The following is a 27994-nucleotide window of genomic DNA, read 5'->3' on the forward strand; positions in this document are numbered from 1 at the left end:
GTCCTGGAGCAGAGAGCTGGCACCTCCTGGGAGCAGAGCCCTCATGCTCTTGCTTTACGTTTGGAATTTTGGCTGCAATTTCCAAAGCATCGTTGAAGTAGGGTAAACCAAGCGGAGGCCGAAAATACTTGATAGTACGTGGCAAAGAAGTAAAAGATACTAGAAAACTTACTGTTTGTCTTGGAAGAAATAATTGCAGCACATTAGTCTAGTTTAATTAGTACGGTAATTTAAGTGACTTGTGTATTTTTGCTGTAATTACAGTGTCACCAAAGCTGCAAATCCTGTAGAAAAATAAATAAATCGTGCCTTATTGAAGCAGCTGTTTAGGCAATTATTGTGGAGCCAGCACTGGAGAGAGTGCGATTTAATCAGTGGAGCTTTCTAACTAGTATTGTGGTTTTGGATTTTGCTGTAATGATTTACAGTACGTGTGCACGGCTGCAAAGGAATTGTTCTGAGAAAGCGGAGCAGTAACGCATCCATGCTGGTCACATAGGATAGACCAGCCACATACGCTGCAGAGAACGGTGCTTGTATCCTTGGTGGAGCAGCTAGGAAGCATAACTCCCCCTGAATTCAGCAAGGTTTTTTTTTTATTGGCCCTAAAGCTTACTTGGTTGCTTTCCAGGTGCTTTGTGGCAATGACCAAGGCTTTATTTAAGAAAATGATGATAATTTTTAATTTTTATTATTACTTGAGGAATGAGGTCAATTGGTGAATCGGTTCTCCACCCAGCTCATTCATGGCCACACCTCTGTGGCCACAGGGGCTGTGCTCCTGTATCATCACCAAACCACAGTCTCCGCTCCCTGTAATAATGATCCCAAGTAACACCACTGGGTTTTAGTGCCAGAGCATCCCGAGAAGTCCGTGACAGTTCTCGCCTGGTGCTAGCTGTTCCCTTCTATACCACAAACCCAAGCATCTGTATGTTTTCCACTCTGTAGGTTTTTGCCTCTAATTTGGAAAAGACAAATAAGTTCCATCATCCTCAAAAGGTTAATAACCTCTGGTCGAAATCTCTTCTGCCTATGAGAAAGCCAAACATGATCAGCCCAAGGTGTCAGCCAACGCCAAGGTAGACACGCACATTGGTAGTCACTCCATAGCTGTAAGGCCTATTACCTGCTCCAAGGAGACTACATCTGGTTTAATACATTTGTTCCTAGACAAATCCATGTCATTCATTTCATATTGAATCCTGCCATCTCGGTGTTTCTGAAGTGCCTACAGATGACTTATTTTTTGTTTCAATACCTTTTCAGTAACTAGTTATACTGACAGGTGGAATATTCCTGGCACCTCTCTTTTCCCCCTTATGATCTTTCTGGTAGGAGTTTTGCTGAATTATTTTAACTGTTGGTGCAAGTTTTCAGTTACTTAAAGTACAGTAAGTAAAGAAAGGAGTGACATGCCTGGAACGCATCTTAGAGCCCTTAGAAAATGTGCAAGTTGTGTTATATTGGTATTTTCCCGCACAATAATTGGACTGAGCTGGAAATCTTTATTCTAACACCTCCTTGTTTGCCAGTTTTCTTTCTAACTACAGCTTGGCTGACACAGCCGAGTTTCTGTGTATGTGTGAATAGTAGTGAATTGCTGTAAAAAGCACATCTGCATTGGATGTATGCATGTTCATTTGCTATGAAAATATAAACCCTTAAATTTATTTTCAGAGGATCTGATGTAAAAAAGTAAGTAATATTTCTCATGTAATTTTTTTGTTTGTTTGTCTATTTTCAATGTCAGTGGTTTGCAGAGTGCTACCAAGGAGCGTGGGATCGTTATCACCCGTTCCACATATCCCAGTAGTGGAAAATGGGCAGGACACTGGCTTGGTGATAACACTGCAGCTTGGGATCAGCTAGCTAAATCTGTTATCGGTATGTAAAAGGAAAAAGATCTGTATTCAATTTACAATGTGCAGCTACTTCTTTTCCTTCATTTACTTCCTTTTAGCATTCCTGTGGTTTTAGCTAAAATAACCACTTTAGTTTAGGAACCAGAATTCATGGTCAATTCCTTTTTCACTACATCTTCTTTGCTTCTGCACCAGGTCCTGAGAGCTCTTTCATTCCATTGGGCACCTTCATGCCCTGTGTCCTGCCACTGATTTCTCTAGTCCTGACCACCCACCTCCCATCAACTCCTGTAGCAGAAAACCATGAAACAGTAGAGAAATCATGGGGTTTGTGTGTGTTTGGGTGGTTCTTTTCCTTCTCATTCAGCATTATTATGTATTATGTATACATAATACATATATACACACATATATAATATGTAAATAAATAAATATTATAATATGTATTCTATGTAATCATAAGCACACCAAAGGTGGGGGAGAAACCCCAGCTGCTAATGTTGACTTGTTTTTCCTTTCAGGTATGATGGAGTTCAGTCTCTTTGGAATATCTTATGTAAGCTAATGAGTTATTACCCTACATTTAATTATCTTGATGTTGTACATGATTTTATACTATTCCAATTGGATCATTTTAAAAATTTCAGACAGGAGCTGATATCTGTGGCTTCTTCAAAGACTCGGAGTATGAGCTGTGTCTTCGCTGGATGCAGCTGGGCGCGTTTTATCCATATTCGAGGAATCACAATCAGAAAGGAACACGGGTGAGTCACAATTTTTTAATGGTTGTCAACAGCTGGGCCTTGGCAACACACACGTATAGAGCAGCCAGAACATTGCACAAGCTGGCCTGGCTCAAAAGAATGTACATTCCGAGCAAAATGGACAAGACAGAAACATGTTTGGCTCTTTATCAAACAAAAATTGCCTTTATTCATAGGCTGGCTGTGCTGTAGGGCTCCCCCTCACCTGGGAGGTTTTGTGCCCACAGAGGGGCTGCTCGGGGATTTGGGCCACTTGGAGGAAGCATGTGCTAAGTTTCCTTTGACTGAATCAAACTCCTCCGTATTTTTCCCAGTGTGGCATTTTTATTTCAATGCACTACACTGACAAGACTAAAATAGAGTGCTTTTACGGCAAGCATACTTAAAGGAACAAAACTGACCTTGGTGCTCTCAGTCCTAATTGTCCATCATTATACAAGAGACGAGAAAATGGAGCAGTGTAATAAGATTCTGGAGTAAGACTCGGCAATGTCTGTACTTTGCAAATTTGCCACCATCAGATATTGTACTTCTTTTAAGAGTAAAGGAAAATAATTGCCTAAATATAGGTCTGTGCTGGCTAAGGACCCTAGTGTAGAAAGCTGTAAAACAAGATAACTGGAAAAATAAAAAAAAAGTGGAACGAGCACTTCTGTTCCAGTTAAAGCTTCTGGTCTAGCAGAGTTGAGCTATTTATATGGCGTCTATCTAATGGATTAAAGTCTCCTTTTTAAAAACTGTGTGCTTTATCTTGCAGCGGCACACCTTTCGATAGGACTTTTAAAGCCTTTAAAAATGCAGATTCAGGGTTATCATGTTGTTTCCAGTCTTACCCAATTTGCCAAGGTATTGTTCAATACATTTAATAAAGATTGGAAGTGCTCCCTGAAATCAGTCATTAATGCTTCGGTCTCTTCTTGCAAGTCCTGAGTGCTGCCCTGCAGAAAAGAAGGGTAATAAATTATGTACGCTGGGATGTGTCACGCCTCTGGGACGTTTTGCATTAAACATGTTTTACGCTACTTCCCCACCCCCCACCCCGAGGTTTTTCTCTCCTTTCCTCTTTCTCGTTCCCCTCTTAGGGCTGACAGTGATACCTACTGTTTTCTGTGTCACTGTGTCATTTAATTAAAGACTATATAAATGAAGGTGCCCTAGTTCGGTGGAGAACTTTATTTTATTTTATTTTTTCTGAACGAAACAATCCAGTTTGACTAACTGCGGTCTCTTTTCTTTCAGAGGCAAGATCCTGTTTCGTGGAACTCAACTTTTGAGGAGGTTTCCAGGAATGTGCTGAATATAAGATATACCCTGTTACCTTATCTGTACACGTTAATGTATGATGCCCATGCCCATGGCAGCACTGTGGTCCGCCCCATGCTCCATGAGTAAGTGGAACTTACTCTTTTGGTCTCCTTACCAGGAATTTCCACTAAAACTTCTATAGTTACAACCTTCCTAGCAAGTCTTCTCTAAGTTACAGCAATTTTCCTACCAACAAAAAAAGCATGAGATTGAGACTATGAGCTTTCATTATCAAGTCTCACTTTGAATAGCAGTAGTTCTCCATTTTTCACTATGAACATTTGAATATTTTCTTCTCCAGGAGTAATACTTAAATTGTAAATCTCTTTGGGGTGAAGGAACAAAATGCTGGGCATCTGTAGAATGAAAATAACAAAAAAAGAGGGAATTCTGCCAGGAATCATGAGAGTTTTACAGGGGAAAATGGCTTTTTTGGTGTGTGTCCAAGCTAATAGAGCAGATTTTTAAAACAAGTGTTAGACACACAAAGCCGCCTTTGTTCCTTGTCAGGTAGGGCAGTACCTGCAAAAGCTTTAACTCCTTGTGTTGTGGAATTAGATGTGGTCTAGTATCTACCTGAATGTCTTGGCTGAGGAGCAGAGTTGTTTGCATATATTGACTTGCTTTTCTGAAAGCAACTATGAACAAAGCAACACAAATTAGAAAGTTGTTCTCAGTCTGTCCACTAACTAATCTTATTATTGCTAATACTGGCTGAGCTCAAAAGACCTTCTAAGATTTGTGATCTAAATACCCTGAAACGGCAAAAATAGAAAGTTAAGTATTACCTTGTATTTCTCTAATGAGTTTCACATTAGGATCTTTATGCATCTTTGGCAAGCATTAATTGATCTATGAATTATTAATTGCAGAATAAAAAGGAGGAAATAGTAGATACTGGGAATAGTGGATTCAATTACTGACAAAAATGACTTTCAGAAGGAACACTTTGGAGAAGTTCAGCACCCAATATCTAATCAATAGTCTATTAACTTACAGGTTTGTAGAAGACAGAACCACCTGGGAAATATATGAGCAATTCCTTTGGGGACCTGCACTGCTCATCAGCCCTGTGATGCAACAGGTATATTTTTAAGCGCTTATGGAAATAACAAAGTCACTTTAGCTAAACTTCGGGTTTTTTATTTAAGGTATCTAAAATGTGCATGTTTAATTCCAGAATGCTGTAACAGTGATTGCTTACTTACCCAATGCCCGCTGGTATGATTACTACACAGTAAGTAATTTTTAAAATTCTATTTTATATGTCTTCTTCAAAGTGCAGTTCAGACAGCAGCAGGGGGTGCTGAGAGTGGTGGTGAGGTGTGAACCCTCTCTCTCCCTTTTACAAACCTGCATTCGGTATCACTTCTTAGCAATATAACATCTACTTAGTTGATAAGAATTTTTAAATTCTGGTATAATAATGTAAAACAAAATTAGCACATTTACAGTAAAGTCAAAGGTTAAATAAATACCTTTAATCTGAAGTCCTTCTCTTGACTTTTTTAAACCTCAAATGATATACTTAATACCTTTGTATGAAATGCTGTAATGCGGAAAGACAAAACGGGTTTAGCTGCATCATCTTTCACAGAAAATAAGAAAAGATTTGGTAATAAGAAGGGCAGGCATCAAAACTCACTTCGTTAATCACAAGTATGTATTTCACCTGGCTGGCCCTTTTGGTTCTGCTGTTGTCACCTACAATCAAGCCAGTCTTTCATAGATCCAGAATGTTAGTTTCTCTTAAAAGCATTGAGTAGTTACTCAAGCAGTAGGAACTCCTAATTAATCTGGCTAGCAAAACAAAATAATTTCAGTCTAAAAAAAACCCAGCAAGGCGAGAGTAATTCAGTAGAAGGCCATTTTATTTTTCATACATAGGATGAAGAGATTGGCTTTAGGGGACAATTCCAAATTTTACCAGCTCCTTTGGACCATATCAACCTGCATATCCGAGGTGGATACATCCTTGCTTGGCAAAGACCTGCTAATACAACTTTTTACAGGTAAGATTAGCTGAAATGTTAGATTTAGGTTTGAATAATTACTGTATAAATGCTGCCAGTCTTCAGATCACCTATATGTATGATAGCACTGGATCCTTATGGCTGGTTTTACTTTTTAGTTTCCTCCTAATGGTCTCCTTTAAATTGAATAGTGTAGATTTGGGAAGTTGACCATGGGAGATCAATTGCGTGGTACACAATACTTTTAAAAACATTCTAACATTGGATGAATATGTAATGTGATTAACTAAGGAAACTGAGGAAGAATCATTGTGTTTTCCGTAGCCGAAAAAACCCGATGGGACTCACTGTGGCTTTGAATGACGCCCTGTTTGCAGAAGGACAGCTTTATTGGGATGATGGGGTTCGCATTGGTATGTATGGTGCTTCTAGCCTTCATGAAATCCTTTTTTGCTGTGAGGATTGTCTAGCAATTTCAGAGTGGGAACTCCAAGCTGTAGGAGAGTGCATTGCTTAGGCATCGCTTTGGAAAAGAAGCGCTGGTGGCTGCTTCTGCCTTAGAAGCTTTCAGTGTAGCGAGGGGTGTTGGAGGAGGAGCTTTGGGAGCACAGGGAAACGATGGATCCTGGCCAAAGCAATCACATTTCTGGAGAACATACCTGAACATGCCTTCAGAGGCAAAACTGAATTTAAACCTTCAGGTTAACATTAGAGTAAAACAAAAATAAGTATCCCAATTTAAACCGCATAATACTATGATTTCTAGAATCAATATGCCGTTTAAAAGAAATTGTGACCTGGAACCTAAGGCAACAGAGATAACAAAGATTTTTCCTCAAGCCTATGGGAACCAGAACCATGGATTATATGGGAAGCTTTAACTAATTTCTTCAACATTACTACATTTAAATTGTCTTCAGGTACGAGATACTTAAATGTCATGTATCCTTTCCATCCAGAATGTATTACCCTTGGAACAGCAATAAGCTATCACAGAGATGGCTGCAAGTAATGCAGAAGAGGGTGGCATTTAGCATAATGGTGTGTAGGGAAGTTTTCAGGATGCTGTTTGTGTACTTGGAGGGGCTGCTCATACGCTGCTGCCTGTTAGCAGTGGCATTCAGAAATGATGGCTGTGTTTATGGAAGCCCAGTGATAAATGAAATTAGCATAGATTCCAAGGTGCATCTTGCCAGGAGGCCTGTGATCTGCTTGTGGTAGTGCAGAAAGGCAAGAACTTGCAGTGCCCGTGATTACCAGCACTACTTTGCGTGCATTTATTGCTGAAGGATAGGATTGATGACAGCGATTTCAAAGAAGCATCAGCATTTATTGTGACCATGTGTGACTGGACAGTGAACGAGCTGGATGTGGGAAAGCATTCCCATGCCTTCTTCAATGAGAAACGTTTTCCTCTTACTGGTCTTAACACCCTCGATCTTCCTAATGCTGTTTGTTTGCCGCCTTTGTATCTTAGCTTTAAAATGTTTTTTGTTTAAAATTTTGTCTTGATTTAAATAGCACGCATAACAACAAGAAGGTACTTTATGCCTAAAAGCATGTGAAGTCTGGAAATAGAGAAATTTATGTATCGATACTTACCATATATATGTGTATAGTATATGGACACAATTCTTGAACTGAAATTTTGTTAATGTGTTAAATAAGGTGAGTAGTAAATACATTTTATTTTATTCTTTCTTTTGAACAGATGCATATGAAGACAGTGTATATCTGCTAACATCATTCACCGCTAATCAGGTACGTAGTTTTCACTCACATTTTTTGAATCATCATGTAGGGTGATAATTATTGTATTTTTAATTATGGGTATTTTAACTTGGGACTTCATAAAGTCTAGAGAACCCACTGTAACAATAAATTGTGCTCAGAATCAAATAGACTACGACAAATATGATTAAATTATTAGGTAAAAATTTAAGAATCATTCTGAAGTTATCAGTTATTCTGTATTGGTAAATAGTGTGTGCATTTATGGCACTGTAATTTCTCACATAGTTCTGAAAGTACAAGTTTATTTCATAAATTAATTCTGTAAAGTGAAAACACATACCAATATAGAATATCTGGAGCACGTAGATGGGCCAGAACAGCCATGCCAGGAAAAACAGCCCTTGCTGGTGAGAAGGTAGCCGGAGGCTGAAGCCGGGAAGCTTTCAGGACAAAAGGCTTTGACCCTTTTATAGCTACAGAGAAAGATCACTGCCCAGCAAAGAATTTGGGTTTCTTCTCAAGAACTGGCACCTAAAATTGTTCCTAATCCATTTGGCAAGGTCAGGGTCCTCCTTGCTATTCTCTACCTTGTTGTTCAAGCTATGGCATAGCTCCAAAAGGAAGGAAAAGGTCACACGGTCAGCAGGAAGGCATCTATGTTAGTAATGCATTTGCCCATATTCACCATAGAATGTATTTATTGTGTGCAGTCTGAGCTCTGGGAGGAAGCAGCAGAATACATGGTCATTGGCAAGCACAAGATAAATCATTCTCTAAAGTAGCAAAAGAGGGGCACAAGGCCTGCCCATTCACGTCTGGCATGCATTCCTGGGTAGTGAAGTCAGTGAACAGGAGTGTTTATTTTAAGTACTGGCATTTATAGGATGTTGGGTTTCAATTTTTATCATAACCAGTTAAATATCTGGAATTAAGTTAGTCTGTAGTTATATGAACTATATGATTCTATGGTAATAGAAAACACACTTTATTTCATTAGTTTTTCAGGGTGACAGAACGTCTTCTAATTTTACATGCACCGTTGTCATTTAATTCTGTCTTTGTCAAATTGTGGAATGTTAATTGCTAAGGAAGAGAAGTTTATTTTTCTAACATTCAGTATTTGTATTTGCAAGGAGATTATAAAATAAATTCACCTTTTCCTGCTCTTAGAAAAAGTTGGTAAGGAAAAGCCTAATTGAAGAGGTCTTGAATCAACCAACAATAAAAAATACTCACACCGAAAGTGATACCTTCTAAACACTAAATGTGTAGAATTATATTTGCAGGGGATGACACCTGGGCTGGCACTGTGTCTGGGCTGCTTAACATGGCATTCGCTCCCTGGAGACCTGCTGGACCTGGGTACATCCCAAAGAAACCACGTGCCTACCATCTTAAAATCATAGCACCTGGAAAAGGGAGGGGACCTGTGAGTGCAGAGGGAGGTAGCGGGGGTGGAGGAGCTGTTCTGGGAGGGCTCAGTGCAGAGAGAGCAGAGCCTGGATCAGGCCTTAGGGTCGCTAGCAGATAAGGCTGTGACAGTGAAGGAGGGGGTTTGTCCATGCAGCAGTGGCTGCTCATGTCAGGGGTTAAGAGTATCCTGTTGTGTCCTCCTGACATCTATCAGCAGAGTGACAATTAAAGACACAGCAGAGCTCAGGATTTAGCCAGACTAACAATGTGAAGAAAACTGAAGCCTTCAACATTTGGAAAATCAGTAACAACATACAGGTATTTAAAAATAAATAAATAAATAAGTAGGAAGAGAGGACAGCAAGCGAATAGCTCAAGTGGATTTGTAGCAGTCTGACAATCTCTAATATTACTTTTTTCCTTTTCCTTTCAGAATGTTTTAAATATCACGGTTTTGCATCATGGTTACACTGATCCAAACAACTTAACATTTACTGACATTAAAGTCCTGGGGGTGCCCACCAGCGTTAAGCAGGTGACAATATCACAGAATGGTGGGATGATCACATCAGCTCACACTGCAAACTACTATGATGCCAAGAAGGTGAGATGCCGTTTATGGGGATAATGCCACTTTCACAACTGCATATGTGCTCTTAAACATTTGGCGATTCAGCTCCCAGCTGTAATACCCTATTGAAAATATATTTCAGCAAGGTACACAAGCTGCCATCAGGTAATGAATGCTATCAGGTAATGATTATATAATACACTGTTTAATATATAGTAAATATTGTGCATAAGTGTGGTAGAGCTTTTAAGCCTGGAAATTACTGTTAAAGAACCCAAACTACTTCTGATAGTAGAAAATGGTGGATATCGGATTGTGTCTGGTTTCCACTCTTCCTAACAGCTTACTTGCAACCTGTGAGATTTGAAGGAAGGAAAAGTAACTACAAGTATTTTCATAGTCTCTGCATGACCCTGTTGTTGTCAGTCTTGTCTGACAACATTTTCATTTCCCAGCCCTGTTTGCCTACCACCATTTCTTATTCTGTCATGTCATATTTTGGCTGCAGGCATTGCAGCACAGGCTTCCTACATGTAGAAGTCAGATCTCAATTCTTCTAAAGTTGCCGGCACCCCTTCCGCCAACTTCAGACCACCAGGCTTTCTGCCTGCATGGTTTGTGCCCATCCAGGGCACTACCCCCTCCTGCCTCCCCGGACCATACAGTCAAGCACTCCTAAAGGCAGCTGCAATAAATGTATAAAAGTGTGCTGCCTTTCGAGATGGCACTTCTAGGGAGCATCTTTCAAACACGAACAGCGCTGCTGGGGCATTCAATCTAGCCAGTCTTCTGGCAGAGGGAGACTGCCCAACCTCTCCTGCTGCTGGCGTGTTGCTACCCTTCCTTTGAGATTCAGTATTCTGTTAAGTCTTAGTTCTTCCTCTCTTTCAGTAGGGAGCCAGGACTGTGTAAGCTCTGTACATAATCAAAAAGATGAGTTAAAAATGTAAAAGAGAATGGAAGTGTTTCATTGTGCTGTTCACTTTTTGATAGAAGAATGGGAATTCATATGCACAGTTGAATTAGAGTATGTTTCATGTTTTGTTGCCTTTGTTATTTTATTTTATTTTTAAGAAGAATATCAACTCTAAAAGGGCTTCTGAATGCAGGGAAGGCATCAGAGCCTCATGATCAGAAATGCAAAAAATTATGCTGCTTGAACTGTGTTTATAGTGATACAAACAGAAAAGTAAAAGAGGAGGAATAAATTCTTGTAACCTAAACCGAGAAGCCACTATCTCTGTTGAAGACAGAAAAAGTAATGTATCTTCAGGGCAGAGTTACTAATTGTTCATTTTGTCTGTTATATTCACAGTTGCTGATAATCACGAAGCTTCAGCTTGAATTAGGCAAAAACTACACTGTGCAATGGAGCTAAACTGCCTGCAGAATAGCATTGGCCACACTGAAGAATTTTCTCATTGTTTTAAAACAATCTTTCAGTTTTCCAGGTGCCTCTTTGTCATCTTGAATACTTTTTACTATCAAAACATAAGACTTACAGTCAGTTAATATTCAGGCATTATGCATATAAAGGAGTCACATTTCAGTATTTTTGAAGAGTAAATATGACGTCTCCACATGTTGTAAACACCTGTATTTTAAACAGTATGGCACTTCAGTGTAACTTCATCTTTCAAAACTGAGAAAGCAATGTAAAACTCCGTGTTTTCTCAGAGTAGAATTTCTGGCTGCCTTAATGCATGACAGATTTTGTTGAAAAGATAGGGTTGGCGCTACCTGCATGGATTTGGGGCTGTAATTCTGCCTATATTTAACTTTCATCTTATTTTTAATTATGCCTATGTAAGTCACTATCCTGAGAAGTATTTAAGCCAAAGTAAATGTTTTCAGATTCGTGATTTTAGCATGAAACAATGTTTCAAGTTGTTGATCTATAAAATACTAAGATATGTGCAAAATAAATTTGAAGTTCTTTTTGTCTATGACTTTAGCCAGACATTTGTGTTCCCCAGTGGTTTGATCTGAAGTTGTAAAATTAAGCCTGAAGTTTCAAGGTTAACTAATGAATGTTGGTCTCTGAGTGTTTATTTCACTGAAGGAAATGTTATTGTATGTTTACTATAATAGTAAAGACTCTTTGTATCCCAAGAGTGCAGCATATGATCTAAACAGATTGGTAAAGAATGTATATAATTAAATTTGATGGGAATAAACGGCTGTCCAAAGGTGGTAGTAATCTCTAGTGACTATGCTTAAGGTTCATTTAAAGGATTCCTCTCTGCTTTAAAATTTTCTGGTAAAACAGCTAAGTACCCAACATCTCATAGGTGGATCAATGTATTTACAGGGCTAAATTTAATGAAACTTCCCTGTAAAATAATAATTAAATTGACAATCCAGAGAAAATGATCATTTACAACTAAACATTTGATTTTGACAAAAGTTTTTGCCTGAAGGAAGAAACAACAGTTTCTGCAGAGCCTGTGATGACCAGCTACATAGGTAAGCAGATGCAATGACGCGTCCTGTCGCTGCCGAGGGGAGGTGAGGGTTTCCGAGCCTTCAACCATTCCCTCCAACATTATGTCCTACTGCTTTGTACCTGCCTGACTGACGTGTGAAACCTTAGGCACAGCCCAAGGCTTCCAAATGATTATTTTAATAATTTTTTCTTATTAGATTTATTTTGGGAATCTCATGGTTCTGTTTCCTTGGCTTTGAAAAGCTTAGCACATCAGCTGAAGGAACTGCATTTCAGCCATGGGGGAAGGCTTTTACTACGTCCCCAAGATTATAATATATGAGGAACTCATACAGACTAAGAATCAGAGCTTTGCACAGACATCGGCCACCTTGGGGAGGTACTGATCTTTAGGAGATATCTCTTCCATCCTGCAGTTCGCACGTGCAACCCAGCAGAGCCTGGCCCACAGCTCACTCCTGAAACATCTGTGCAGCATCACATCCTTAGGTGGAGACAGAAGAAGCTATATGCTGAACTTGGGTGCTGTTTTTTGCAGGTTGGTAGCAGCTCTTCATGCAATGCTTTTCTTTAGTTCAAGTATGCATATATGTTGTGAAAAACTCCTGCAGGAAGTCCCATCAAAGTCCATGAGCTGTCCTGAGTAGTTTCAACAGAATTGAGCAGCAAAATAGACTGCTTGTGTTGAGGATGGGACTTTATGACTATTGCTTTCTGCACAGTTTAACTTTCTAGCACTTAAAAAAGTTACTTGTAAAATAGTGTAACAACATCCAGAGGTTTGATGCAATCCTGCTGCCCATTGCACCAGAAAATTCTCACTGAAGACACAATACCTTCCCTGAAAGCCATAAAGTTCTGCTTTCAATATTCTTTTTTTCCTGAACTTCATTGGCCACTGTCCTGGGCAGCAATTGAGGGGAAAAAATAAAAAAAAAGGGAAAAACAACATACAACCAGTACTTGTGAAAAGTCAGAAATTTGTTTGGTATATTAAAATTTTCAGCTATTTTTTTCCTAGTATGAAGTTACCAATTACATTATGCATATTGTTGTGGGTCAGCCCTGGTAGGCAGCTACATAGGGTCAAAGACCCAAGAGGCTGCTGGAAATCAGGAGGGTGAAAACATGCATCCTGGTCTGAAACTGGTACCAAGCATGGCCAGTGGCAGGATGCTGGGTGATGTAGCTCTTTGTGCTGAGCCAGCATCTGTTCTGCATCGTGATCTGGACAGATGAACAAAAGGAAAGTCCACTTCTTAATGCCATGTCTTGCGTTTTTAATTCCTTAACAAACTGGAAGTTTAACCCCAACCATTTTGAGCAGGGTTCTTCATGTCGTATGTACAGCTGAAATCTGCCTTTGAGAGAGACAGGTGGATATACTGAGAAGTGTGTGTTTATACATCAGTATATGCGCGTGTGTGTATATATATATGAGTATTTTATATAAATATATACACACACCACTATATATATACATATACACATAAGTATGCAGGAATATGTATATACACCTTTATCTCTGATATATACATAAACATATATGTATATATACACACATATGTGTGTATATATATGCACATGTAAATACATGTGGTTTGTTTCACCATTAAATGTTCCACTTTACTGAGACTTTGTAAAAATATTAATGATGTTCAGGTTTCAGGGGACCTATACCAGTGAACAGCCAGATGGAAACAGGACCTGATGAGTATACTTTTTTTTCCTTCAAGAAATGTTTAAGTAGCTCATTCCAGAGCTGATCCAAACCTCATGGGCATCTGGTGAGGGTTTTTTTCTGTTGGCTTTGGATCTACTCCTGAAAGCTTAGGTCTGTTTTTTTTAAAACCTGTGCCTCCTGCTGCTGGCACGGGTGCAGCTTCATTCATCAGAGCAAAAATGGCCTTTGAATCTATTGTTGCAGACCAAAACCACAGCCTAGACATTAAATCAAGGTCAAGTAACAGGTTAATGAACTTCACAAAACTGTCTCGCCTAGCTACCTAATTAGGAGTTGCAACCAAACAAGAACTTTGTCATTCCAGTTGCTCTAACCTCGGTATGCAAAGGACTTGAGAAAGTTATCATAGTACAGCAACTGCACTTAAAGCTAATGTTGGTTGTGCAGAGCCCTCCGGCTCTGGCTAACGTACTTCTGTAAGAGAACAGCGGATACAGAGAAAATGCCCAATGAATCGCCTCCCAGATGATGACAACTTTTCAAGTACTAGCAGATAACCCTGACCCTTTTAAAGAATATAAAATATATTTTTTTTTCCATGTAACAAACAGTTAATATTGTAGTTACACGCTGGAGCTGCGCTCCAGCTCCCCAAATCAGCCTGAGAGCAAGGCCAGTGACGGGACTGCTGGAGGCCAGATCTGTATCTCCACGACAAATCAAGAGGAAATTACATTTCCCATGACAGGTAGCATGACCTTCAGTACCTTGCAAGACAGAAGCATTTCACATCCAATTATTATTAATTCACCAGCCAGCCTGGCAACCACCGTGTTTGCCCTCATGCGCTGAGCCCACGCAGTCGACCCGAAGGAGAACACGCTCTGATGGGATGTGGCTTGTTTGGGTTGCAATGCCAAGGGGGTGGGTGACTTCCCACCTGGCCTCTGCTAAGAAAGTTCTGCTTTTCATTTTAAAAAGAGAGAAAGCAGAAAACCTGCAAAACTGGGTTTTCACTTCAATCCTTTTCCTTCCTATTTCTCAAATAGTGAGTACACCAGACCTCTCTGCAGGCTCCTGCGCCGTTTAATCGTTTGTATTTCAAATATGGTTATGTGGCTGTAGCAATGTGTAATATTTAGATCTAATTAACTTTCTCATGCTTCAAAAGTGGAAAGATCCAAGAATCCTTCAATAATAGAACACGTGAAACGCAAGCCTGGAAATAGCTGGGAGCTTTCTTTCTAGGGACCATAACGTGATGAGCACTATCGAGACGACAGCTCTGCAGATTACATCATTGCCAGACGCACAGCTGGAGGACGTTTTCAGAGCAGTGCCCTGTAATACCCAGAGAGTGACTTACCTTAAAAAGATTCTGACTCCAAACCTATGGAAACAATAATGACATAGCGGGGTTCCCACCATGCTTTTGGGTCAGCACCCGGCTCCCCAGGCTGCAAGGTGAATTCCTGTTGTCCCACACCTAATATTACAGCTTTATGGGAGGATGACAGAAGCTACAGATTTCAGTGGTAGGTTTGTTATAGCATATGCTACATAAATAGAAGATTTTATAAATATTTCTGGTTCTCACAGACTAAAAAGTAGTTGGGATGCTTACATTACTTGCCTTTTAGGAAGATGCTCTTGTTTGATTGTCCTTCCTCCGGTCTCATGTTGCAGCTGAAGGATATTCACAGTGAGCTCTTCAATATAAGATCTCCTTTAGCTTAGCTTTTCCTCCAGGAAACTACTGAATTTTGAAAGCAGTTCTTTCACCACTAAAAAGAAGTGCCCTTTTATGCCAACTTAAAAGAAAACCGCCACTAATTGGTGTGGGAAGGAAATTTTAAAGCATCAACTCACGTTTGCCTTCAGCATGACTCTAAAGGATTTCCAAACGATGCTCGCACTTACTCTGAAGGACTTCTTCTGGTACCACGTATACGAGTAGGTGGATGGGTTGTCTGGGGGTGGAGTGTCTCTGTTGAGCAGGAGCATATACTGTTGTGCTAGACACTGATGGCCCTGAAATTACTATTCTGCTAATGTAAAAGACAAAACCTTGTCTCACTTGGCTGTGCTTGTTCTAATGAAGCTGCCACACATGCACGGTTAATTGGATTGGTTTTTTTTCCTTGGAGCCTGGAAGTAGCAGCTGGATGGCAACATCTGGCAACACCGCAGGACTGTGGTCTGGCTTGTGAAAAGCAAGTAGTATGTCACCATTCAGGACAGCATGGGGAGGGTGTCTTCACTTTATGAGAAGTTATCCCTTCCTTCCGTTTTGTTTATCCTGAGGTGGTGAGCAAACTAGCATGGCCATATATTTTAAAGCTTGTGCCAACTCCAGTGATAGGCACGAGGACTAACATATTAATTCTACTTAATAAAAATAATTTTAAAAAACCTTGCTTTTTTGTATACTTTTTTTTTTTTTTTATTATCAGTTGATAAAATTTTGGGGGTTTCTTTAGCTACACCAGGAAATTGTGGTAAGAAGCTACACCGGTAATGAAGAGTTTGTATGTTCCTGTTTACATTTACTGAAAATGCTAACCTCATATCGTTCTGAGAATTAAGTCAAGATTCATGGTTTTTCCAGTGCTATATTGCAATATGAATTTTTGAATATTAATAATGAATGCTGATGAATTGAAACTGAAACATTAAAAATTAATCCAATGCAATATTACACTTCAGATTGTCCTGTGTGGGAAGGTTAAGTGTTTAAATACGTATTTGGTATATGCTAAATATATGTAATTCATAGGTGCATGTATACACTTACTTATACATACACTATACATATAGTTTAAATTTTAGTATGTAAAACAAGGGGTGTGGCAACAGTATATGGTTATTCTCAAATTCAAAGCCAATTCAGTTGAATGTTTAATGCACGTGAGGCATTATGCACATTACAGTAATTATGTAATAAGCAATTTAGAAATGCTCCCTGACCAGTGGTTCCCTTTTAATAATGTCACGAGACCTTTCAGGCAGATTAGTGCACCGTTTACTCCCACTGATATAAACCCTATATTCAGGGCCAGGCCATAAAGTAGCTGATAGTAATATATTCCAGCTTGTTTTAAAAATTGAAGCAATTTGCATTGAGCACTCAGTGTGAGAAAGGCAAATAAAAGCGACGGTCAAGCAGGATAGCCCAAAAGTATCTGTTAAAAACATTTTTTGTCATAAATTACCTCTTAAAAATACCAAGAGGATGGAGGAGAGCAAAGGATCTGGTCTAGATGAGTCCTTCCAGGTCCGTGGCTTGCTTTGGCAGCATGGAAAGACCTGAGCTGGAGAATATGCTGCATAACAGAGAAAATATTCAAATTCTATGTAGATCTGAATTTGGCTCAGCAGGACACAGCCACGGCAGTTGGAGTTAAATCAGACGTGTACAGGAGTTGATCCAACAGCCTTCCCATTCCCTGTGTTTGTGGACTGTTCCTGTACAAGGTGTCATGAGGACAGTTCAATTCACTTTGAAACAGCCTGTTAAAAAAATAAGCTCCTATCTGCTTTTGATAGCTGGATAGAAGTCTAAGACTGAGGAGTACAGTCTGATGTTTGGAATCCAGAAGAGCTGCTGCCTAAACCTTACAGAACTTTGATGACTTGTGTTATTTTCTCGTGAATATGACTGTAACGGGGAGTAACATGCTGTGACTTGTGATTGTGGTGGTTGAAATGAAGCCAGCAAATGGAAATTTGAGAAAGAGCACAGCTCTTTCTCAAGCCCAACCATTTTGCTCTGTTCATTTCATTATTGCTTTTGCTAATATATGTAACTCTAGTGGTTATTATTTTTAATAGATTCGTGAGAAAATAAACAGCATTCCTTAACAATAGTTACACTGTCAGATATGTATTTAATAAATGTTATCTGCAATGACACTGTCTGCCTCCTCTGAAAAGACTGCACGACCCAGTGCATTCACTTAAAATAACAGCTGCAGAATCTCTTTTCTCCTCTCTGTTGTCTCCTATTTGATCTATACAGTTCCTCGCAGCATCCTGACACCTATATCTTATCATTTGTGCTAGGACGTTTGGATTACAACAGACAGAAAAGAAAGCTCCAGGAGGATTGTCCTGTTAGGAAATACAGTTGGGTTTGCTGTTTAATCATGACACTGTTATCCGCCGTGTTGGGATTAATACTGCTCCACTCCCTGCCCGGTGCCACTTGCTGGAGACAGGCGAAGCTGACGAAGGACCTGGCCAGACACTGCTGAAGGGCAAAGCAAGGTTTGCCTTCTGTGCTAATACCAGTAAATAACATCTCCTCGGGTAACAACTTTCTGACAATGTTTGCAATGCTAAGAGAAACAGGAGCCCTCATTAAAACAACTCCCCATGAGTACAGGAGCCACCTTTGATGCGCACGTTTTTCTGCCCTTCGCTGTGGCAGGGGCGCGGGTGCCTGCCTGTGCCACTCCTGTTTCTTTCTGCCTCTTGGCTTATGGCATGTTCTGGTTGTTGGCTTCGGGCAGCAGCAGGCTCCAGATTCCCCAGAGTCATGCCTTGGGGCTGCAGAGTGGGATGTTCTTCAGTTGCTTGCTGATGATTCAATCTTTAAAAGTGGAAAGCAACCCATGGCCCACTCTAACCAGAGCCCCTTTGCTGGCAAGCAGCAGGAGAGCTTTGCCCTCGCCTCCCTCTGTCCCATCTCACCCCTGCTAACTCTTCCTCTCAATTCCCCGTGGTCCCCCACTCCCCAGCCCTCACCCCCATGGCCGCGTGCTTCCCTGGCTCCCCCCACATCTCCAGAGACCGAGTGAGACATGGGTTCGGCCGGTGCCTCGTGTCCAGATACACAGGCAGCCCCATCCATGGGCTGGCAGAAGCCCTGACATTCAAAAGCTGCAACCCAGCTACACGCTTTCTTACAGCAGGGCACCAGTCAAAGGAGTTTTTGATATTTCAAAATGATACATTTCCCTTGTATTAAATAATGAATGAAAAGAAAATAGGATTTCCTGCACTGCATATACAAACTCTCAGATTAATTTGTTGCTATCCAATATTCCTGGATTAATTTTCCGTTGCAGCAGGCAGTGATGCTGGGGAAGCATGTTTTGTTATTTTTCATCCCAGGCAGCTCTTGCTTCCTCTACAAGTTTCCATCTGATTCCTTTAATGAAATACCTCTCACAATTGAGCTAATCTCCCCCTCAGCTACTCCTTTTCTCATTTTCACTGCCACCCTTTGCCTTCTGTTCAGCACTCTGTGCTGCTATCAGGCTCGAGAAAATGCTTTTACGGGTTCTACCTATTCCATCTCTAACTTTAGAAAACGAAATATTTTCATGCCACCTCTACAGCCTGCAATTTTAAATGGATCTAATCGGTTCTGCCCTCTACCTTTTATAACTAGAAACATTTTCAAATGAAAATTGAGATATTCCATCCTTCAGTGATAGCCTAATCTCTCTCTCTTCTCACAAAATGTTTCAAGCAATATATATATATAAAAAAAAAAAAAAAGAAAGAAAGAAAGTTTGCCTGACTTTGAGAACTTAAACACAGCACAAAAGCCTTTTCCAAGACTTTTAATTGAAGCTAAACATCTATTTAGGTTACAATGTCCTATCTTTAACTTGAATAGAATAATTCCTTTTCTTGTAGTTAACCTTTGATCAGCTGCCTACCTTTGAACTCTCAGAGAGCCACCCTCTTCTTGTTATCCTCGTCCCATTTCTCCTGTAACTCTTGTGTAACTGCACCCTATAAATCAAAACAGAATTCTCTTTGGTGAAATAGCTTTTTTTTTGTTTTCTTTCTCTTTTTCCCCTACAGGAATGGTTTCAGTCACTTTGTCCTTTTGGTTTTGAATATAACCACTATAGAGAGCTGGGATATAATACTGTAGGATGTTTGTACAGTTTTACATTATATTTTATACATATATATAAAAAAAACCACCAAAACCCCCCTTTGAATCTAATACCGATATTCCAGATTACATCTGAAAAGTCATCTTTGTGGTGGCCTTTGCCCCACCTAGTCCATGGTCACTTACGGGATTCCCCCTCGGAGTTGGGGCAGGAGGTTGGGAAGGGGCAAGAGGGATGGCTTTCTGTGGGCGAGCAGCTTACTCCCACCAGGTGACAGACAACCTTCAGGATGCTCCACTTTTCTGCTGGGGTTCTGAAATGTCAAGATAAAATAAACAAATAAACAATAACAAGTGCAAAGAAAGCAATTGCATTCTGTTTAATTTGATTGGCACTCTTTTCAGAATTACACCTGCTGGTGTCTCTCTTTTCTGCCTCCCTCTGATCACGCAGATGATCTCCGGTGATGCAGGAGGGAAGCAAGTGCCAGGCGGGTTCCTTTGGATTGCAGCAGCCTTTACGTACAGAGCTGAGGCAAGCTGCTCCTGCGCACTGACTGCTCTTGCAGAGAGGGGGAACCTCAGCTTTGATGCAGCTCAAACAGCTGGAGTAAGGCAACATGCAACTTGGTCATTTAGTCACCCAACTTTTGATGTAGGTACCTAAACTACCCGTCTGACACTTAAAAAGAGGTTCTGTTAGCACATTTTAAATATCGTAGTTCTGAATTTATATACTTGCAAACATACCGTCAAATCCTCCCAAGTTAATAGTAGCACTCAAAAGAATATGTGGTTACACAAATAATATTTTTTTTAAAAAAAATAACATAAACAAAAAATTAACTTGTTAAAAATCATGGCATGGTTTCAATTGTTCTGTTTTGGTTTTGAATATCAGCAGTGTATGACTTAGAATGTTCTAAACTATTAATTACCTTGTTTAAAGTGTTTGCATTAAATAATGTTTTGCTTCAGGATAGATGCAGGTAACGATCTTCCTTATTAATACTCGTCTCTGAATGAATTCAGAAGAGAGAATTGAATTTCTGTACCCATAATGCACAGCCTAGCAAGCAGTTATCAATCCCTTTTCCCCAAACGGTTTTGAACTATACACATCCAAGCGATTTATAATGCAGATGGCACTTGCAGAATTGGCACAAGTACAAAGGGTTTCTTTTCCTTTCGAAATATTTTTTATCACACATCCTACCCCACTTCTCTCACTATCATATCCCAAATGAAGAGTAAGTATTTTCTTACGTAGTGTGCATATAGAACTAAGTAAAGAGCTGGTTAAAAATTACACAGGAATCCTTCCACATTGGGGGTGGTCTCAGAAAATCAGAGTAGAGCTGCACAGAAGGGCACGACACCTGGAAGGATGGCATGATGTGGAATGAAACTACTGGTTAAAAGTTACCGTGTATTTTTGACATTGACTTTCTTACAGGCAAAGCTAAATATTTAATTTCAAAAGGTACACCGACTATAGCTGGAGACAGCACCATTCTCTCAGTGCGTATCTTTTCCCTCACTTACACAAATGTGTATCAGCCTCTGAAACGCTCCCAAGGACAACGGATTCCCCCTGCAGCGCTTCCTTAATGCAGCACTAACCCACAGAGCCTTACTTCAAAGTTTCCAAACCTTAAAACAGGAACACAGAGGAAAAGTTTCGCTACTGGAATAACCCAACAGCCTGGTTCGCTTTGAGATCTGTTTCCCCACAGATTAACCTACATTTCCCTCTACTGAGTGGCAAGCTCACAAGGAAACCTAACGTTAATGAGCGGTGGGAGAGGTTACTCGCCATCGAGGAAAGCTGCGCTGGGTCCTCGCCACTGGGGTCCTGGGGATGCTCAGCTTCTGGCAGGCTCTCTTCGGCTCAGCATGTTCCGCATGGCAGCACCTAACAAATAAAGCAAAAAGAAATGGTTTGAATAAAATAATCTGAAATGAAATGACTTCTGAAACCAAAGAATATGACCAAGATGACCATAAAGATGAATCACCTCACCCAAACTAAAACCCTGTGATAAATAATACTGCTGAGGGGGTAAGTGAGGTGAGACTCGGGAGATCCTGGGACCGCAAGGTTCAGATAAATCCTTTTACTTTGAGCATCTTTATGCTGGCTCTATTGCGCATCAGAGACTCGAGAGGCTGCTTGTTCACGTGCCTTATTTCACTGGGACAACACCTCTGTGCTCAGGCATGTTTTGCAGCCTGCTTTAAATAGGAACCGAGTATACTAACACTGCCCAACTACGGTAGCGCTGGGTGACAGCTCAGTCAGAAGAACCTGCCTATAGAACTGAAGGCTGTAAAAAGCACGTGAGAGTGTAAGGAATGTGGATTTGCAGTTATAAAAATATTAAAATATTTTACCTGACCCAGTGATTTTTACACCTGCAGATATGCTTGTAAACACAATTTAGCCAGGCTCGTTTCAAACAAAAGTTATGTGCTAAGATGAGCCAGGCTGTGAGTCCCTGTATATTTGTTTATAACAGGGAGCATGAAGAATACCTCAGATATTTTTTTTCTTTATTCTCTAAGATGAAAAGTAAGCTATTTAATGCTTTTTCTCCCAGTTACGTGAATGCCCCAGGAACAGGGCAGGACAAGAATGTTGAGAAGGGGGATCTGCCTTACACTGGCATCACACGCATGTGCTGGCAGGGCCATGGGCTGGTGCCGATGCACCCAAGAGGTGCCCTCTGGGCCATGAGGTACCAGCGTGTCCCCTTGCTGCGATGCATATCAGAGAGCGGCCACAGAGCATCACGTACGGCTCTTGTATGAGGCAGCCAAACCAGTAAAGAGCAGATCCTCTGCCCTTGGATAACTGACTAACCACCAAATAAACCTGCAGCACAGAAACATTCAACATATTAGAATAATTTATAGCACTGGATATTATGTCCATGAGAGAAAACAAATATTTGCATAGTTCAGACTAATGAGACAATGTAATTCTCAGCGCACTTTCTTTGGCTTTGACCATTTCATTAAAAAACTGATTTGCACATAATTTAAAAACATTATGCATATATACATACACACACATACCCCACGCTGATACACAAATATATCAGCATTATTACTCCACCCAAGTATTACACCGCTATGCTGATAGCACGTTAGACACCTGCTGCCGTGGTAAAAGCACTGAATATTGTGGAACTCGGTGTGCTGCCCTGGCGGAGCCCTGGGACTGGCCCCACAAAGAGGAGCTCAGAAAGGTGGCGGGGGAAAGGCAGCAAACGTGCAACCCCGGGATTCCCCAAAGCCTCAGTGACTGAAATCCCCTGGTGTTAACACAAGACCGGCCGAATGCTTGCCTCTCAGCAGAGCTGCAAAATCCTCACTGCGTTTGCTCAGCACGTTTTGGACTTGGATTTTCTCATAGGGTGTAAGTCAGGTAAGACTTCACCAAAATCGCTGGAATGACACTGAAAAAAACTACCAGAACAAGATGCCCATGTGTTGTCTAGCAGTGAACCACTCTGACTGTTCCCCAAACCTGTTGGTTCTCACATGTATACTGAGAACACTTTCCAGACCAGCATTCCCCTTACTGGATGTACCTCCTGCCCCGTTACACTCACCTCCAACAAGCTTAAGGTTTTGGTATTTCTTCAGACATTTTTATGCTTTTACAACTTTAAAAAAAAATGAATATTGCCAACAGCCGGTGCCTAGCAGCAGCACATGCATGACCAGTGATTATTTAAATAGCCTCCCAGTACCTAGAAAATAGAACCTTTCATTAATATCTTATGAGAAGAATTTTGGGTCAGGCGTTTTGTCGCTCATAATGCATTTTAATGTACTTCTTATTGAGTCTTCCCTTTCAGTTCTGGAGAGATAATTCATACTTTCCTTCTATTCAATATTTCCTTGCCAGAAAAGAACAAACGCTGGAATTCTCTACCTACTGCTAGATAATTCCTATGAGATTTTTTTTATTTATTACTAATAGATGTTAGATAGGGAATATACTTTCCACCATATCATAAGGCATATTTATGAGAATACAGATACATATATGGGTCAAAAAGGAAATTTTTTTTTCCTTAAATAAAGGGGGAGCAAAACCACACGAAGCTTTTTTTTAATGACTGCACATTGAAAATGTCAAACTTTGAATCAGTCTGTGTTGGAAATATATAGCCTCAAAGTTCTTTACATATTGGGTAATGAATCCTGGTATGCTTTTTGTTGTTGGTGTGTAGTAACAACACCCTGGAGAGGAAATATTTTCAGCTGCTAGAAACGTAGCTTTCACATTCACATATAGCATATATCTATATAGAATGTGACTATTATGATAAATATTTACACACAGAGACATGCATTTACATATTCGGCAGTCAACAGGAAAATACTTATTTACTTGACAAAAGACACTCCTTTTTTAAACGTATAATACATATAATAAAAATCATAATATATTGTAATATTCTTTCCAGCATCTATGAAGAATATTATTTTCATAATATGATGACTCTGTAAAAAGTTAAGATGTTTAGAGATTTTGCAGATTTGTTTTTATGGATATTTATGCTTAGAAAACCCGCAGCAATCTACATACCCTGCATTCACATACATACCTTTCCAGCCATACATCATCATCAACAGATGTATGGATATAAGCCGCGTGCTTCCTTTGTTTCTGTGAAATAATTTTAAATAAAATGAAATTCAATAAAACAGTACATCTGTTGTAGCAAGGCTTAAAATACTACATTTTTCATCTTTTGGTAATCATCTTCAAGAACGATGACAAAATAAACGTTCCTTTCCTATGGTGTGATATTTTATCATTTTGTTAAATGGTTCTGAATTTTTGGAATGAAATATAAGAAAAGCAAATGCTTCAGCTTCTTTCACTCTCACGTAAAATTAAAAAAAACAACCGTTATGCACTTATTGCAAAACATGTATCAGAACATCATCGCCGTGCTTAGACGTGGAGGGCAGGTAGGTCTGGGCAGGGGCTGCCCGCAGGACCATGGCGGTGCTGCAGCAGAGCCGCGGCCCTGCACGGGGAGAAAATGCTGCTGAGAAACTCTAATCCCTTAGCCCCTTTACTGCAACTATCACACTTTTTTTCTTGTTTACTTTATAGGTACCTTATAAATATTTAATTTTCACAGGACCCATGGAATGAAATGAGCTTTTAGTACAAGGTGACCGCGTAGTTATTCGGTTTAAATTTCAGGTGCAATTAAAGCTTTTCTTTGCCGTCCTACTGGAAGAGCATAGAGACAGTAAAATAAGTGAGATGGGGTGGTCCAGCCCAGCTGCAGCCCTCTGAAATCCTGAAAGCACCCTATGTCCCTGCATGCTCCCCACTTGCCAGGTGGGATGTGGCTGGGAAACTGCATTCCTGAGGCCATGGGAAGGCAAGCAGCACTGCCCTGCACCCCGATAGCTGCAAACAGAGGTGAAAAAAGGGAGTTTGCATGTATTTGCATGTAGTACTGTGGAAAAAAACAAAAAACAGGATTTTTTTTTTATTTTTCTTTTTTAGAATTCCAAGTCACATATTTTAACAATAGGGGACAAAAAATATTGTTGAAACCAAAGAATTTCAACTTCCCAGTCATCTTTTTTGTTGTCACCTTCAGAAGTTTCCAAAGCCTAACAACATTACTTCAAAAACATTTGGTTTAAATGTAGAGTAGATAATGAAAGAACATCTTTTAAGAATATTTTCAGACACATAAAAACCCCCAGCAAGCTTACACAACTGACATTTTGACAAACGGTGTACCAAAAAAAAAAAAAAAAAATCTGGTCACAGAAATAAAGTTGGTGGGGAGAGTGACACTTTTTCTCCTGCTAATTGACAACTTGGGAAACCAACACATGAAAAGAAATATATTATGATATTACTCCAGTGAATACAGTCTGTCAGAAAATGCAGCCTGTTTATTAGTCTGAAATAAGCATTCATTTTGATCTCAGGCAGGGTACAGAGAAGAGTTCTGGAAGCAGAAGGCATCTATCTGCAAGGGCTCGCAGCACTATGTGCTCAGAGAAACAAACCAAGGTTTGAAGGCCCATTAGACAGCAGCCAGAGAATCTGAAAAGGCAGCAATTAAAATATTTTTAGTGCTCTGCGGCTTCTTTCTTACTTAACAGCTTAGCAGGGCTGCATATATTAAAGACAAGTTGGAAATAACTTCCAAGATGGGAAGTTGGGAGAGCAATCCATTAAAGGCATGGCTCAGCCGCCTGAATGACCCTGGGTTCAGGACAGTGTAATTCAGGACGGACCCCCCCTCCAGGGGTTGTGTTTGGAGAAAAATCCAGAAATCCACCTTTTGATGTCAAGTGTCTCAGACCCAACCAAGCTACATGCAACTGTTTGAGCCCTGGACGTCCTGTGGAAATGCAAAGCCAGGAATCTCCCACAACTGCCACCCAGCAGCAGGGGGACGGACTGCTCTTCACATGACAAGCCCACATCATACGCAAGCCTGCCCCAGAGCACTAACCTCGGCGTATCTTGGACGTTACTAGCCCCTGCCAAGTCATTCATTGTTAGCAGTTTTACTGTAAGAAGATCTACCAGCTCTGGAAGTCCTCCCACTGCACTCATTTTTAAAGATAAAATTAAGGAGTTAGGGAAAATGGAGAGACATTAATAAATGTGACATTCTGGAAGTTATTAATGAAACAGATAAAGAATTACTACAAGATAGAAATGGAGAAGAATATAATAAGACTCCCTTAAAAAGCACAGAGAAGAAAACAGGGCAATTTAAGCACAGCCCAAGAACTTTCCGACCACCCTCCCACCCTGAAGTCAAATATGCAGATTTTATAGAATTCAGCAGCAGATCAAATTCACTTCTAAATTTAATGCCATTGACCACCTGAATTTCAGACCCACTACAGTGGTCTATGGTGCAAATGCAGGGAAAGGGGGGGGGGAGATAAGATTTTCTGCGAAATCTGTATGGATTTCTGTATGCATCTGTATGGAGCAGGTAACCATTTTATTATTTTACAATTCTAGAAACCTCCATCAGTGTGAAATAAAATGTTAAAAAGTTAAAAAAGTTGTATGCATCACTTATTTCTCACATAATTGATTGCATCTTCAAAAAAATGTGCATAAAGTATAAACAAAATGTCCATGCAACTGTCCCTTTCCATTTTAGCCCTTACCACCATGAACGGGGACGGTGACACCTCGGCATTCCTGACATCAAGCAGCCTTTCTGGTGACTGGATCCAATAACACGTTTTCATTTTCAGGAAGAGAAAAATGCTATTAAAATAAGACGTTTGAAATGAAGAAACCGTATATGAATGTTAAGCCTTATTTAAAAGGGAACTGCAATATTGATTAGTCAGAGACCTGAGCTATACTTTTAATGATTTTACCACTAATATTTAAAGTAAATAAATAGCAAAACTTCTTATTTTTATTTGCCTGTAATTATGTTAAAACAAACACAAATTTTCAAGCATTTGCTGTATTGCCTATAATGCCTTCAGTGGATAGTCCTCTGCTGCTGAACTGCAGATTGACAGCATCTGTTATTTTTAACTAGACATTTGTTCGATCGTGAGACATAATGGGCAAAACCCGAATTGTCCATTGCTCATTTCTATACCATGGTATCACAATTATAATGTTGGAAAATATATATTAAACATCATTTTTTTCTTGTTTAGATAGTATTAAAATAGCACTGAAAGCCAGGAGCACCTGGTTTATTCATGGACTGGTGAACACTTTCCATTTCCTCCAGCAGCAACCTTCACTGTGGTACTGCAGCGTCTGATACATCTTTAAAAAGAAAAACCTTCGTTTTCACACGTGTTTACACAAGGTAATGGTGATACGCTCACCAAACACAGCAGGAAAGTACAAACTGCTGCTTAAAACCAGAGATGCTTTTCGCCTGAGAGAAGTCCATGCCAGATTGCTGTGTCCTACCTGCCTCCACCAGCCCCTGCTTTACCGCCAGGATTATTTTCCCCTGAACAGGTAACGGGCTGGCTTCCCACATGAGGCTATGCAGACACCTGTGATGGCTATGTTAACTCATAAGCAGAGACTAAAGCGAAGCCTGGCTGAGCCTGGCTCAGCAGAAATCGATGTCATGGGCCTCCAGGGGATGGAGGGAAGTGGTGAGAACACGTGCCCGTGGCCACAGACAGCACGTGGCTGCATCAGAGCCTTCCTCAGTGGGAGGGAGCAAAGAGCAAATCACCGACTTCCATGGGAGCACGCCTACAAATCCATCTATGTCAAGTCAGAGATTGCCTTCTCTTCAAAATTTATACTTACTAGAAAATGACTGAAAAGATTTAACCATGACAAACAATCAGAGCAGACAGCAGCAAGCGCCA

The 27994-nt window shown here is 40.2% G+C and overlaps 1 protein-coding gene and 1 long non-coding RNA gene across 2 annotated transcripts in view; one reads left to right on the forward strand and one right to left on the reverse strand.

Annotated features, from left to right (window-relative positions):
- SI (sucrase-isomaltase) overlaps nt 1-11731 on the forward strand; it is a 53176-nt gene extending 41445 nt beyond the window's left edge. Inside the window, exons 37-47 of the mRNA XM_037407571.1 lie at nt 1754-1887; nt 2387-2421; nt 2513-2629; nt 3869-4017; nt 4934-5018; nt 5115-5171; nt 5822-5946; nt 6232-6320; nt 7619-7668; nt 9488-9658; nt 10941-11731. Of these exons, the coding sequence (XP_037263468.1) occupies nt 1754-1887; nt 2387-2421; nt 2513-2629; nt 3869-4017; nt 4934-5018; nt 5115-5171; nt 5822-5946; nt 6232-6320; nt 7619-7668; nt 9488-9658; nt 10941-11003 (1075 nt within the window). The 3' untranslated portion in view covers nt 11004-11731. The remainder of the gene's footprint in view (nt 1-1753; nt 1888-2386; nt 2422-2512; nt 2630-3868; nt 4018-4933; nt 5019-5114; nt 5172-5821; nt 5947-6231; nt 6321-7618; nt 7669-9487; nt 9659-10940) is intronic.
- A 12497-nt stretch (nt 11732-24228) lies between these two features.
- On the reverse strand, nt 24229-27379 carry LOC119156722. Its single transcript, XR_005107269.1, has 3 exons — nt 27348-27379; nt 26801-26860; nt 24229-24293 (listed from the first exon to the last, which is right to left on the reverse strand). It is a non-coding gene; the product is annotated as an uncharacterized LOC119156722 (long non-coding RNA).
- Between the last annotated feature and the right edge of the window lie 615 nt (nt 27380-27994).

Source organism: Falco rusticolus, chromosome 13, assembly GCF_015220075.1.
Source record: "Falco rusticolus isolate bFalRus1 chromosome 13, bFalRus1.pri, whole genome shotgun sequence".
NCBI classification, from domain to species: Eukaryota; Metazoa; Chordata; class Aves; order Falconiformes; family Falconidae; genus Falco; species Falco rusticolus.